This window comes from Vitis riparia, chromosome 8, assembly GCF_004353265.1.
Source record: "Vitis riparia cultivar Riparia Gloire de Montpellier isolate 1030 chromosome 8, EGFV_Vit.rip_1.0, whole genome shotgun sequence".
Taxonomy (NCBI): domain Eukaryota; kingdom Viridiplantae; phylum Streptophyta; class Magnoliopsida; order Vitales; family Vitaceae; genus Vitis; species Vitis riparia.
The window spans coordinates 14,291,671-14,307,279 of NC_048438.1; the positions used below are offsets into that span (position 1 = coordinate 14,291,671).

Consider the following 15,609-nt stretch of genomic DNA (forward strand, 5'->3'; position numbering starts at 1 on the left):
TGTTCCTCTCTTCTGCTTTAGTTTTTCTGTTGCTTCTAAGCCCTGATTTTTCTAGGGTGATCGCAGCATGTCCTCATCAATGCCAAAGGTATTGCAGCTTGAATAGAACATAACTCAATGACTCTTCAGCTACTACTAGTTAATGGCACAATGGTACCTTTGTTTTTGAAATGCAGTACAAAACTTTTCTCAAATACAGGATCAGTTAAAATCATCTTAAAGAGTCAGGGAATTGCTTTAAGACTTCAAAAAACCAAGGAAAAACGAACAACTAAATAAAAACAATCGCAACCTTACATATATATGCTGTATGCATACCTAAGACGCAAAGATTAAGATTGATCAATATAGTGAAATTTTTCATATTCCTTCTGGTCCTAGTAGAAATTCCAATACCATGGGAAGATTCATCATTCTGGAATCTAAATATTCCGCCAACAATGAAGTAAAAGGATACATGAAAATTGAGCATCAACAAACATCTTTCCAGGCCTTATGCCTGAATCTAGAACAAGAAATGGTGTGTTTGTCATTAACGTAGCCCTATTCATTCAATCCTCCGCACTCACAGCCAATCTTGTTGCTGCAGCTTTAGTGGCAAATAAACCTCAGACAAGTACTGGAACCCAAAAGTGCTCAAAGCCTGAATCTCAGCCTTTTGCTTCGTCTTCACCATCAAGTTCAACTCCTCCACCCACCCCGGATTCTTCTTCACAAAATCCTCTTCCAACAAATCCTTTCCAGTCTTAATATCCTGCTCTGTCATCGGCAATCTGCATTGTTCAGGTATGCTATACTTATCCAAATCACTGGGCCTAATTCCCAGCCACTTTATATCTGGGGTTGTCAAATTTGCACTGTCATAGCTCATATTCTTCGACCCACACCCATAGACCGATAAAATCTTCAATCCATATGGATCACTGTCGACAAGGGCAAGAACAGGTAATTTCAACTCCGTCTTCATCTTCCTCAAGAACAACCTGGTTGCCACATCAGGTTGCCCTTTGGCAGTAACAATAATACATGGAAACCTGTTGTAAAATCGATCTTCTGCCAGTCTAATGTATGCAGCATCCTTCTCCACAAGCAAAATAAACAACGCATCACTCTGCATATCCCCAACTCGATCAATATTTGGGGGAATGGCTTTTCCACCCATACCCATCTTTGTACAATCAATCATATCGCCATTGTCGCTAAAAATAAGCCTCCCCACAACAACCCCTTTTTCAGATGCGATAACATTGAGGCTCGACCTGGTGCACCCAAGCATACAAGAAACATCGTCAAGAACCGAATCGGATTGTGTTTGGTCTTGAAAGAGCTTGACATCGGTGTAGAAAAGGTCACGCTTGGTGACGTGGATATTCTTGGTGCACAACTGGTGAATGAGCTGGAGAATTCGGGTAGTGACGGCGGATTTGCGGACAGTCGATACGTTGGCGAAGGGGCGGAGAGATGACTTATCCTTGAGGACAATGCGATCGAGCTCAGGGACGTAGAGTTGGTTGGCGGAGGAGCGTGAAGGAACGGAGAAGGAGAAGCCTTGGCCAGACAGAATGGAGTGGGTGAGGCGGAGGATAAGGGTTTCGATAGTAGATTGAACGGAGGAGAGTGAGAGGTCGGCGACTTCGCGGCATGTGGAGGCAAGGCCAAGGTCAGAGAGGGTTAAAGTACCGGTGGCACCATCGCTACTACTGCTGCTGCAGAGGTCTTTCAGGGTCTGGAGTATTATTTCGTCGGATTTCAGACTGTTCCTGAAGGGGAGGTGCTGTTGATCAGAGTCGGAGGGATCTGTACGACGCCGTTTTTTCTTATCGGCCATGAATTCCTCCGACCGAGACGGCGGCAGCGGGCGTGTATCAGGGCAGCGCGAGGAGCAGGAGGGAAAGGAGCTGAGAGAATCCGAGATTCACTGATGTGAGTCGGTTTTAGATTTTAGGGCTTTGATGTACTAGTTATGAAAGTCCCAAAACGACGGCGTTTTAATGTTAAGTGTTTAGCTAGAGGCGTGTTGCCTGGGTGGCTTCAAACTTAAACACTCCCGCTAATTTGCGAGGAAAAGTACCAGGGCGTGTTTGGCAACTACAACAGTTTTCTATTATCTACAATAATGACTTTATCATTAAAATAATTATCATATATTTAAATAATATGATAATATTTTTATTAAAATAAATATTTATAACTAAATGTATAATAAATATTTAAACATTTGAATATTTTAAATTACATATAAAATATTTAGAAAAATAATAATTTTTATTTCTAAAATCCATTTAAAGGACAATAAAAAATATTAATCATAATTATAAGTTATTTCAAATAAATTAAATAAGGATATTATAGTAAAATTATATATTCCATTATCTTTCATCTATCATAAATAAATACTTCAAAAGGAATGAACTTATTCTCTTTTCATTTCCTTTATCACAAGTAAACTTTACATTTTTATTCCCTTTTATTTATCGTAAATAAAAATAATTTAGCTCCATTCTTATTCCATGTTCTTATCATGAAATAAATTCTTCAATCAAAATTTTAATTATGGTTCCCTTTCCTTTTTTTAAAAATAATGTAAATTTGTCAAATTAAAGTAATTTCAAACTAGGCATATCCCTTTTGAGTATGAAGAATTCGTTTGGTGATGATCGAAAACGTTTTTAACATTTATAACAATTAAATTTTTTTTATTTCGAATATTCAAAATACTATAAACGTTTTCTAAAATTATTATGAAATGCATTATAAATGTATTTCAAATTTTATATATTATTATTAAGTTTTGCTTAATTTTTAACTTTAATAATATTTCTTTTTAAGTTTCATTTGATATTTAATATCATATATCACCAAAAAGTAAATAAGGGCCTATTTAGTTGTTGTTTTCAAAAACTATTTTTTGTTATTTAAAAAAAAAAACACACTAAAACATGTTTGGGAAATGGGGTGATTTTTGTTTTTTGTATTTTATGTGTTCTCGAGAGGCCTTTTTTCAAAGAACAAAAAAAAAAGTTGTTTTGGTTGTTTTCTTCACTGTTCAAGAAAGAGTTGTTCTCCGTATTTTATTCTCTTTTTTTTTTTGTGTTTCCCTACATGTGGTTTCTCATTCAGCAACAATAAATGAAGGATAAAGATGGCAACCATGTTGGTTGACTATGGTGGTCTTGGCGTGAGTGAATGGTTGTGGGTATGAAAGGTGTCGACGACCGTGCGGCGCTTTGAAGGGCAAGGTCGTAATAACAAGTACGATTATGAGATTCTCAAATCCCAATTTCAAACTATCAATCTTGTCCACCATGAAGATTAAAAAAGAAGAATGATGCAAACCTCAATCGACACGCTTTGAGACCCAACAAACAGTATTGAAATAATTGCCCAAGAAAGCTAAAATATAGATTTTTGATAGAACCCTAACCCAACATTTATAAGTGAAACGCGAACCAAAAGTATAAGTAATAGACTTGGACCCAATGATTACAATGGAATCATGAATCGAAGGTATAAAGTTTGAATGTTATAAGGAAGAATCTCTAATAAGTTCACAATTCTTGAAGAACCAAAAGAAGAGCAAAGCCTCACATTTTATGCGTGCTATTTATATGTCATAAAAAAAACTTACTAAATATTAAAACCCTAAATAAAAGTTGATTTGGTTTGAAATTAGCATATCCAACATAGGAAAATAGTTTTAAAAAAAGTTCTAAATAATAAAAGCCTAAAATTAAGGTAGATTTGGCCTGAAATTAGAAGCTCTAAAATAGAAAAAATGTTTATTAACTGATATGAGGTTGGAAAGTCAATCAGTCATTAATCTACGCTATAAATCACGCCCAATCAAGCCAGATTAGCCCTCAATAGCTTGGATTAAATTTATTACACCTTCATCTTCATTTGGGCCAAGCTTGGAATGTTCCGCGTTAGAATCAACCCAAATCTCTTGAATTAGCCCATTAAGTGCTTCTTTGAACTTTTTAGATATTGCTTTAGTAATAAGCCTAACTGGAACATGCAATAGATCCTTAAATGCTTGTTGATTCTCATCAAAGAAGAATAACTATTCTCGTTTAACCCAACTGTTACCTCCTTCGAAGTCTATTAAGATGAGAGATCAGGGGATGAGGGCTCCCTTACCTCACTACAATTGATGGACCATGCAAGATTCCTACAACCCTCGATTGTGATTGGGATTTGGGAGAGCTTTGGGTTTGAGGATTTGCTAGTGGTTATTGGGATAGGGAGAACCATATTTGGTAAACTTGTAATTTTATACTTTATAATGCAACATCAAATTTAATATTTGGTAATTTATATGTAGCATCACATTTAATATTTGGTAAAGTAATATTTAGTAATTGATAATTTATACATTAGAAAAAAACTTGTAAATTTTATAATTTATGTACAACATCAAATTTAATATTTGGTAATTTATATGAAATATCAAATAATAATATGGTTTGTATATGATACATTTATATGATGATCAACTTCTGATATGAATATATGGTAAATAGATTATATTTACATTTGAATAGTTTTTAATTTATTATATCATATAATTTTTTTAATCTTATAATTTTTTTTAATTGCATTAGGAAATCAATAATTATTTTTAAATGGTATAAAAATTATATCATATTCCACGTTCATATTTATCTACTAAAAGTTAACAAAAATTATAATTGGTGTAAATAAATTTGAGAATAAGTTTTTTAATTTTAATAAAATGTGAATTTAAAAATTATTTATATGCTTATGATATCAATCGAAGAAAAAAAAAACCTTTAAATATATTTTTTATTTTACTTATTCTAAAAAACTTTTTTATTAATTAAACCAAACATGTTTTTTTTTTTTTTAACAAAAACTGTTTTTCAGAATTCAATTATCAAACACAATTTTATTTCTAAAAATACCATAAATTGTTCTCAAAAACTATTTTTTAGAACAATTTTTAAAAAACAGTAACCAAACATACCTTGTACTCTTCGGAACTTTGTTTTTATATATTCAATTTTAGTGCAAAGTAAAAAAAAAATTGCTTATTTATGTACTTCAATGAAATTTTTTAATTTGTTATAAAATGACTCAAAAGTGAAGGCAAGTACACCTTTCAAAAATGCCTTTAAATTTATTTCAAAATTACCCTCAAAAGTCGAGGGAAATCACACCTATCACTTTTAAAACTGCCTTGTCACATTGAGTTTTTATTTATTTTTTAAAAGTATAACGTGTATTCAAATAGACACAACAAAAAAAATTGCTCTTTGTTAGAGGCCAACACCACCGATTCCACGGCGTCGTCCAGACCCGAAAAAGTTTCCAACAAAACCCAAACAGCCAAAAAGTTCCCGACACGTGGCGTAATGGCACAAGGAAAGAGAAAGTCGAGGCTAAACAATAGCAGAAAACCAGGAAGAGAGAGAAAGAGACAGAGGGAGACGGGCTGTATCTATATGCGTAAATATATATCGACATAAAAAACAACTATACGGACCTACCGGGAACGGACGGTGCTGATAACCCAAACCATCTCATCTGAGTCGTCTCCTCTCTCCTCTCTTCTCCAGCGTCCGATCTCATCCAATCTAAAAGCTTCGAACGCTCGCTCCCTCTCTCGCGCTAAATACATAACAATCAGTCGGTGAGCCTCTCATTTCAAACCTCTCGCACTCTTCCCTCGCTTTCTCTCTCTGCTTTCTATCTCTACACTTCTGGCTTAGCCATGGCGAACCTAGGGTTTTGCTGCGGAGAGCTAGGGTTTCTCCTCCGATTCTCAGTCTTGCTCTTTTGACCCAGGGTTAGGGCAAGTATGGCCGACTCTGCTGCGAGCCCCGGCGAAGGAAGTCACGAGAGCGGCGAGCAGACCCCCCACTCGAACGTGCGCGAGCAAGATCGGTTTCTTCCGATCGCGAATATTAGCCGGATCATGAAGAAGGCGCTTCCCGCGAATGGAAAGATCGCTAAGGATGCGAAAGAGATCATGCAAGAATGCGTCTCGGAGTTCATCAGTTTCATCACTAGCGAGTATGGCTGATGCATTTTTTCTTTTTAATTTTAGGCGGTGCGTGATTGATGGTGTTGTTGATTTTGTTTTTCAATTGGATGCCTAGGGCGAGTGATAAATGTCAGAGAGAGAAGAGGAAGACTATTAATGGGGATGATTTGCTCTGGGCAATGGCGACTTTAGGGTTTGAGGATTATATCGATCCGCTGAAGTTGTACTTGGCTGCATACAGAGAGGTAATATGTCTTTGACTTTCAGGTTTTCTCGATTTGTTTAGAACATTGATGTAGTTGTTTGCTTCACTGAATTGATGCCGTTTTTTTTGTCTTGTTATTCCTCTGGATTGTACGATATGGTGTAGATGGAGGTACGGAAATATGATTTTTAATTCATTTACCTGCTTATTACATTTTTCCATGCTTACTGTTTTGATTTGGGCATTTGTGGATTTTGGTAGGGTGACACCAAGGGACCGGCAAAGGGTGGAGATGGGCCGGCTAGGAAAGATGCAGCTGGAGCTCAATCAAGCATTAATTCCCACGTGAGATATTGTACATAGAATGTTAAGAATTTTATCTCTTGTTATGGAATGAACTATATTTTTATTACCTTACCCTATCATCTTCGTTTTGCATTTTTTCCAAATATATGTGGCAGATTTCACATCAAGGTCCTTACACGCAAAATGTGAACTATGAGACTCCTCAAGTAATCTCCCTACCCCTCTCTCTCCATCACATATGCAACATATATACATACTTACTCTTTACATATTTAGTGCAATGGTTTAAAATCTTGATTTGAGATGAGCTAGAGATAATTCTCCCAGTTAATGTGGCGATACAAGTTCTGCTAGACAGACTATAACTGATCAGGTTGAAAAATGAAGAACGCAGCTGCTCAACCAAATATTTTTGTTCAGTTTGTATTTAAGGGGCAGTTTGATAATGATGCTAACGTTGAAATTTAGAAAAAAAAATAATTAGTCACACTCATCCAATGCAATTTTATCACTTGAAAAATAATTTGCTACATCCTCCTATCATTTTTTAATCTTTCCTTCTAGATATATTTTCATTTCATTAAATAAATATCTCATTTCCCTTTTTGTTTCTTTTTTATATTATCATTAAGATGGTGTGCATTTGTATAGGTGATAGTGATGTCCATATTCAAATAAGCTTCTCAAGTTTGATTACTTGCTTAACACACATCCTTCCTTATAAGTGCTAATTAAGTTCCCTTCATATATGGCTTTATTTAGTTTCTCTTTTCTCTCTCTAACTTGAAGCCTCATGGATGCCGTCAATCTGCAGTTTGCTTTACTATATTCATTTGTTGTTGATTTCATCCCAAATACCTGTACTTTAGATTTTGAGCATTGATGGAGTTTTGAGATAGAAACCGTGGACCTTTCTTCAATTTTTTTGGTTGTATGTCTAGATGGAGAGGCAGATTGCTTATCCAGAAGGGGGAGCTTTTTCCATCATAGTAGCTTCTCTCTCTCTCTCTCTCTCTCTCTCTCTCATGCTCCTCTTCTGGTCTTTTTCTTGTTTTTAGTTATTAATTTTGCACTTACAATGGAGATATTCTAGTTTACATACATCTTCTTCACACTGTATTAACTTTCATTCTTATAGAATTATATTAGAAGTTGGTTCATCTAAATATTTTTTCTTTTCATCGCTTTGCAATGGAAATTATGGTTTTTAATTGATGTTTCAAAACCTACCAATATTTTGACAAGGTGACCATCAGTCCATCACTACCATTTATGAATCAAATTGATCATCCTACTACAAAAAAGAACTTTGCACCATCGCTATCATTCATGAGCCAAATGCACAAGTCTTGATGTTGCTTTTGTGGGAATGTATGTATGTCCATCTGGGGAATATCAGTGAAATTTTTTATTTTGCATAATATGTTGCACATCTTATAAAATTATTTTATCATACTCTTATACAACTAAATGTTACCTGTTTCAGTGCTCTGGTATGATGCTCCTTTTTTTTTTTTTTAAAAAAAAAAAAGAGGTGGGGTTTCTTTTATGGTTGATTTGGGGGATCATTGATTTGGGCAACAATGAGATAAAGAAAGATTGTAAATCTCTGTGGCAGGCATAGAGGATTTTGCACTTGTCAGAAGGATTCCTCATCTTTCTTTGTACTCTCTATTTCAATGCAATAAAATGGTTGTTTTTGATAAAAACAAGTCTCTTTGGGATGTAAAGGTAACTCGTAAAGTCCTTTGGGCATTAGGTTATCGTCTTGTTGTTTTTGAAGAATCAGCTTGTACAATAATCACAGTGCCAAACAAGTCCTACTAACGCCAGATAGTTTCAAAAGGTTTTGGTGCTTTTGTGTTCAGGCTTGCCTTGGGGCAAGCCTAAAGGAAAATACCAAGACTAAATTCGAGGATTAAGTAACATAAGGCTCATTACTGAATTGTAAGGCTCTAAATATACCTTCATCTCACAATATACTTCAAAATGTGCACTCCATACACATGTTATATAATCCACTCAGAATTATTAGTCGAGTATGGGTATCTTTATCAAGTTTGGCTTTAAAATTCCTACAACTTCACATCAGTAATGTATTTGTCAAACCTCAATTGGCTGATTTTTAAAAAATGAAGTGCACTGAATAGGTTTAATATTTTTTCATGTATTCAAACCTCAAAGTGTATGGTTAGTTTGGCATGCCAAGTTTACTATCTTGTCTTCAAATATCCAAGCATTATTGTACTATCCTTTGGAAATTGTAGGACCTCCAAGTTATGGAAGTTTTCATCTCCATGAAAGTGAACATATGCTTTGTGTGATTTGGCTATGCTTTCATGCACTCAAAAGGTGGGACTGAGTTGAATATACTAAAATGGTATCTTCATAGTCCCTTCTACTCAGCATGCAAATACTTGAATAAATGGCTGTGTTTTAGCTCTTTTTGTAAATCACAGATTTCCCTTTCACTGCCTCCCTATCCAAGAATGAACTTCGATAGACTTATAATTTAATGACTGAACACCATACTTTAAATGGTGGGGTCAATCCTTTTGTTAAATAGGCTAAACTAAGCAGCCCTTCTTCTTACTCATAATTTAACGTACTTTTTCAAGTCTAATAATTAATTCTGTGATTAGGATTATACAATTGTATTACTTATTATATGATGTTCCTTTTTGTTTTCTGCTCCCTTTTTTTTTGTGGTTGTGGTTGTGGTTGACACTTCTCACCATCACTCCACTAAATTTTGCACTCGAGTTGTTGATACATTCATCTAGCATCGACTTTTGTGCAAATATGTTTTGAAGTGTCATTTAATTGCTTTATTTGAACCATATTAGAAAATTGATCACATGGTGACATCTTTCAAGCAAACAAAAAAAATGTATTCCTGCTAAGCATCGGATGTTTTGCACTGCTTGCTCATGTATAAAGATGTGACAAATGATGGTATCTACTTCATACCTCCCTTTGATTTTTCATGATTGGTTGAAAACCTTTATTCGACATTATATGAATCAAAATGCGGTGTAAAGTCCTTTTGACTAAGTAAGAAAATTATGTTGCTGAAATCCACGGGAACTGGAGAACAGTTCATTGTGACAATATTCAGCACTCACATGTATTTTAATCATGTTTTTATTGAGATAATAAACCAAAAATGGCTATGGCTGTTCTCTGATCAGTCTCACATCATTACATAATGCATTGGTCTTAGAGTCCAGCATACGTAGGTGGTAATCTTCTCCATCACCATTTGCATCTTTGTCAACTTAAGGCTCAGATGTGATTTTCCGCATGCTTAGTTTTGTTCTGCTGCCTTCTATTGGAGATTCCTTAGTTTTTATTTTGTAAACAATTATATGTTCTTGTTGGGCTAACTTTGAGTTTTTTGGTTCTGATGCTAACTAGTTCTCTTGAAATTGTAGTCACAGACTCAACATTTGATGGTTCCCTTGGATGGCACAAAGTAGGAGTTTCTCTCCAGTTAATTGCATCATTTGGAATCCCATTCAAGGAGATGCTGTACTTATTACATCGAGACAATTTAAATATAATCTGTACAACTGTAACTTTTTCAAATGGTTTTGGCGCTATTGCCATGTCTAGTAGTCATTCTGCCAAAGTTCATATATCTGCTTGCCTTTTGGAGTAGAATGATTATTCGAGGAAAAGATGTGAACCTTTGGATGGTTTACATGCCTTTTGGAGTAGAATACTATTTAAAGAAAGATTGCAAGATTTATGATAGTCCGTATAAGAATTCCATTCTCGATTAACTTCCACTCGGGAACCGCTGATATTTTTGTGCTTACATTTCCTTGACTGCTATATCACTAAGGAATATCTGAAAGCCTCGTTGGCAGTTCCATCGCCAGCAGTGCTGGGAGTTTGTTTATTTAATCACTGCAATTTTTTCCGTGTCCTCTGGATGTTGTTCATAGTGGGATCATAAAAGTGTTGTAATGCCAACCTTATGGTGACCTAGTTTAATGCTCGGACATGAATCCAGGGCAGAGAGAAGGTGACAATATTGCCTGTGGAGATGCTCTTATTTTATTTCTCATTAGGCAATTATTTATATTTTGATTTTGTTATACCTCTGGTGTTGCACGGATGGTTTTTCTTGCTCCAGAAGGGAGTGCTAAGTCCAGTGTATCTGATTCAGGTCAAATCCATCTTATATGCGACTGTTCCTATGTAATCATCCTGTTACCTGGTTTTGATTTTGAGCCTCAAATGAAAAGTAAAATAATTTGTTTTCGAGGTTTAACCATCCTTCGGTCTTATTTGACAATTGTTTTTGAGGATCATTATTTATTTATTGATTTTAAATAAGAAAATATATTGGACGACCAATTCTTATTTTGGGGATTGATCAACTTATATGCTCATTTTTCCTACCCCAAGCAGCTGGCCTATTTGGGTGTCATTGTGGAGAACCCTTTTCGTCACAATTACACTTTCTCAGTCTTTCTTTTATTTATTTATTTTATTTTATTTTTAATATGCTGCTTTTTGCGTGTGGTGTACCAAATCCAGTGGGTTTCCTTCCCGTGTTAGTTGTCGTGGGAGAGATGATAACTGCCATGCAACCATCTCTGAAGATTCATCCGGCACAGAAAAAGAAAAAGCATTAAAAAAAATCCCCATTGACTTGCGCTAACTTATTGATGGGCTTGTAAGAAATTAGGTATTAGATTAATAGATTTGGTTCCATTCATTTTAAGCCAAAGCTCCTCCGTCCATTTAGTATTTATGCTTTTATATTCAACTCTAACTCATGCCAAAACCCTTTTTCTTCTTCTTCTTCTTTTTCCAGACAGATGGTGGCCAAAAAATCCAAGGGAAGCGATTTAACATACGGATGTTTTTTCCTTGACATTGAAGTCTATACATTTAATGAGCAACAATTTGAAAAATGTGCCACAAACTTAGAGAAAAAAGCAAATATATTCATACCATTCGACATGGAGAGTCTACCACCACGAGGCCATACCTTTTAGGCTCGACTGCCGTGTAAAAGGGGAAGTCATAAACTATAAAACCATTTTTGCTTGAAAAAGAAAGCCTCACTAAATACCTGGAAAATTCTTTTTAAAAAATAAAAATAAGGCTGACGCACACAGCAATTGCGGGAACACTAATCGCACCATCGCTCCTGATGACAATGAAACACTGGTTCCACAAGTTGCATTTCATGAAGGAGATTCCAGGACATATAAGGGATGAAAAATGTTTCACTTTTTTTTTAACAATATTATAATTTTAAAGAATATAAATAAATTTCTTTTAGATTGTGTACTTTTTTTTTATGGTACTTCAATCAAGTTTCCGATAAGTATGACCGTGTTTGATTTAATATAAAATAAGATAAAAGAAATAATAACATATTCTAACTTAAGATAAGTTATTCCAATAAATATATTATTCATTTTTATTTTTATATCCCTTATCCATAGAATCGGTTAATCTCAAACTAAGATATATGAAATACATATATCATATGCCATAAATTTATTTATTTTTATCAATTCTTTTATTTTTTATATTCTTTTTGTTGTAAAATAGAGAATTTTGATTTAAAAAAAATTAAATTTGTGATTATAAAAAGAAAAACTAAAAAAATATTTATAAAATATATTGTAAATAAAAATAATAGTAATATATGTATTATTTAATATGTATATATATATATTGAATAACATAATCTAAAATTTTTATTTAAAAATTTTAGATATTTTATTTATTAAATTTTAAATTATTAAACAATTTCATAATAATACTAAAGGTATGAGAAATTCCATATTTTTTTAATAAAAAATACTATAATATAATATAATTTTTATTTTAATTAAATATCGAAACATTGAAAAATAATAGATATTCTATTTTATTTTCATATTCATTTTACAAGCTAAATATGAAGATGACATAACATATCCCATTACATAGAGTACATCATGATACCGTGTCCATTGCGTATAATATTTAAAAATATCACATCTCATTGGGTATTATATATATATATATATATATATATATATCATATCATATCATATCATATCCCACTAACCATATACAGCTTATAATACTCATAATTATGGATGACTCTCACAACTTCCTCACGCTATTCATCATTTTCTTTGATTTAATATGTAATTTACCAATATTTCATTTCTATTATGGTTTATTTTTATGCATACGGTATATTTACCTTTGCTTTTAGTTCTAAAAAATTTATTTTCAATTCAAAAATAAAAATATAATAATATTTTTAGTTAGGAATATGTTGAAGATGTAATGATAAAGCTTTTAATGTGAGTATTTTTATATCTAAATATATTTTTTATTTGGTATTTACATTATTACACCATTAGCTATAATATTAGGAATTTCAATTTTTATTACATTGCACATGCATTGTTAATGCCTTAATTAGTCTTAGGGTATGATAATTTGGTATTAGATAGGTCACTCAAATAATGACTCTTAAAATAGACCTTCAAGAGATGTAATGTAAAATATCATAAAAGGTTTGTCCCAAAATCATTAAAAAAATATTGATTAATTTTCGAATGGGATAATCAAAACCTAATCCAATATTATATTTATATTAAATATTATGAATATAATATTAGTTTAATATTTCTACCCTTATATATGTATATATAATTGTTCATACATGAGAATAAAAAAATGAATGAAAAATATTTTTATTCAAAAAAAATATTATGAGGCTTTTAAAATATGAAGATTATTTCTATGAGTATATGATTATTTTATTCTTTTAATCAAATAATTCAAAATAAAATTACTTTTACAACAATATTCATGCAAACAAATAGGATAAAGAAAAAATTAATTAATTTTGATTTTATTAATAATATAATCAAAGTTAGCTTTAAAATTTTCAAATTTTAATTAGGGTTGTAACTAGGGTGGGTTGTTCAACCCAACCAAGATTAATAAACAATAAACTTGAGTTTAACCCAATCCGAATTCTAACTTGAAATACTCAATCAAGCCCGACTCAACCTCATTTTTTAAAACTCAAGTTGAGTTTGAGTTATTCAAATTAGACTTGAATTGATCAAATCAGATTCAGGTTTATCAGGTTAAATTCGAGTTGGTTGGGTTAGACTCATGTTGATCGATTTACATAATTCCAAATCCAAGTGTAATATTTTTTAAAAAACTTTTGTAGTATATTTATATGAAAATTTAAATAATAAATATGACAAAATTTGAAGATAGCAATAAAAGAGTAAATATAAATTTACATATTTTCTAAAAAATGAAAAATGTAAGATATAATATAATTTAATATATTTTTTAAATAGAAAACGAGAATAAATATTATTATATAAGATAATATATGTTATAAATATTATAAAAACATTGAATCAAATTTGAGTTGGACTTGGATTGCTCGAAATTTATCCCAAGCCCAACCCAAATTGAGTTCGGGTTGAGAAAACTTAACTCAAACTCAACATAAATATTGAAAATGATTGTTTAAATTTGTTCAAATGTCGGTTTAATTTGGGTCAACCTGTTCAAGTTGTGCCCTAATTTCAACTATGCGGGAGGAAAATGACCAATTGCGTTGCTTTTATCCGCTTCATGCCTACTTCAGATCTTTCATGATTGGTTGAGAATTACCATTCAATATATGAGCAAAAATGCAGCATGAAGTTGCCATCCTTTTTACCAAGTAAGAAAATTATTATAATGCTGAAATTCAACAGTTCATTGTAACAATATTCAACATTCATGTGTATTTTAATCATGTTTTTATTGAGATCATAAACCAAAAAATGCCTATGGGTGTTATCTGGTAAGTCTATCACATTGTTACATGATACATTCATCTGAGTCCACCATGCATTGGCGGTAATCTTCTACATTGCCATCTGCATCTTTGTCAACTCAAGGCTAAGATGTGATTTTCATTTCTCTCAATATCGTGTTAGCTGCCTTCTATTGGAGACTCGTTAGTTCTTATTTTGAAAATGGAAAACCATCCATGGATGAAACAATTTAATGTTCTTGTTGGGTTAAATTTGAGGTTTTTGGTTCTACTGCTAGCTAGTTCTATTGAAATTGTAGTTGAATCCACGGCAGAGAGAAGGGGAAAGACTGAAAGGGCATTGCCTCTGGCGTTGCTCGTAATTTATTATTCATTCTGCAATTATTTTTATTTTAACTTTGTTCCACCTCTAGTACAGCATGGATAGTTTTTCTTGCTCCAGAGGGGAATGCCAAGTCCATTCAATCTGATTCAGGTTGGTTGGACCAGCTGTAGCCTAAGAAATTTTATTTTAAAGTTCAATGGATTCAGGTCGAATCCAATCCAACTTACATATTCTGCGACTGTTTGGACCTTGGTTTTGAGCCTCAAATGATTTTGCTTTGGGTTTTTGTGTTGAGAATCCTGGTGTTTGGCCATCCTTTAGGGATTGCTAAAGTTTTATGCCTAGTTTTCAAACCCCAAACAGCTGGCCTAGCTATGTGCTGCTGTTGTGGACAATCCTTTCACCAAAGTTCTACTTTTTTTTGGTGGGTTTCTTCCTTTTTAAGTTGTGGGAGAGAATTGGCAGGGAACCATCCGGCACTTCTTGGATTAAAGAAAATAAAAAAGCGTTAAAAGAATCCCTATTGACTTGGCAATGATGCTGGTTGATGTAGATGGATGTAGATGAAAGTAGTCGGACCGGCCCCGGCTTGTATTGGTTAAGAACACAATACCAACAACATTCGTTCTAAGCAAAAGCTCCTCCGTCCATTTAGACCCACCTATGCTTTGATCATCCTGTAAATTACGTTCCTTTTTTGTCCCCCTGTTTGTGTAAACTACATGGCAGACTCAGTTGACATCTGCATTGATTTGGTGTTAATTTTCAAACCTGGACTTAATTCCTTGACACTCAAGTCTTGCATTTAATAAGCAACCTGTAGAAAAATGCGCCACAAAGTTACAACATCAAATTACAGAAAGACCCAAAACAAAAATTCGTATCATTCAACGGGGATAGCCTACCACCACGACGCTGTACCTTTGAGGGTCGAGGGTCGAGGGTCG

The 15,609-nt window shown here is 33.3% G+C and overlaps 2 protein-coding genes across 3 annotated transcripts; one reads left to right on the forward strand and one right to left on the reverse strand.

Annotated features, from left to right (window-relative positions):
- Positions 1-255: 255 nt before the first annotated feature.
- On the reverse strand, positions 256-1,924 carry LOC117920151 (DNA topoisomerase 6 subunit A). Its single transcript, XM_034837519.1, has one exon. It carries the CDS (start codon positions 1,826-1,828, stop codon positions 566-568), a length of 1,263 nt encoding a protein of 420 aa, XP_034693410.1. The 5' UTR covers positions 1,829-1,924; the 3' UTR covers positions 256-565.
- Positions 1,925-5,491: 3,567 nt separating this feature from the next.
- LOC117919617 (nuclear transcription factor Y subunit B-1-like) lies at positions 5,492-10,426 on the forward strand. Of its 2 annotated transcripts, XM_034836816.1 has the most exons (8): positions 5,492-5,653; positions 5,809-6,036; positions 6,123-6,252; positions 6,378-6,383; positions 6,474-6,557; positions 6,674-6,724; positions 7,460-7,507; positions 9,953-10,426. In XM_034836816.1, exons 2-8 carry the CDS (start codon positions 5,822-5,824, stop codon positions 9,995-9,997), a joined length of 579 nt encoding a protein of 192 aa, XP_034692707.1. In that variant the 5' UTR covers positions 5,492-5,653; positions 5,809-5,821; the 3' UTR covers positions 9,998-10,426. The 2 variants fall into 2 exon arrangements, with proteins under 2 accessions (XP_034692707.1, XP_034692708.1); XM_034836817.1 differs by lacking the exon at positions 7,460-7,507 and having other exon boundaries at positions 5,494-5,653.
- Positions 10,427-15,609: the final 5,183 nt, after the last annotated feature.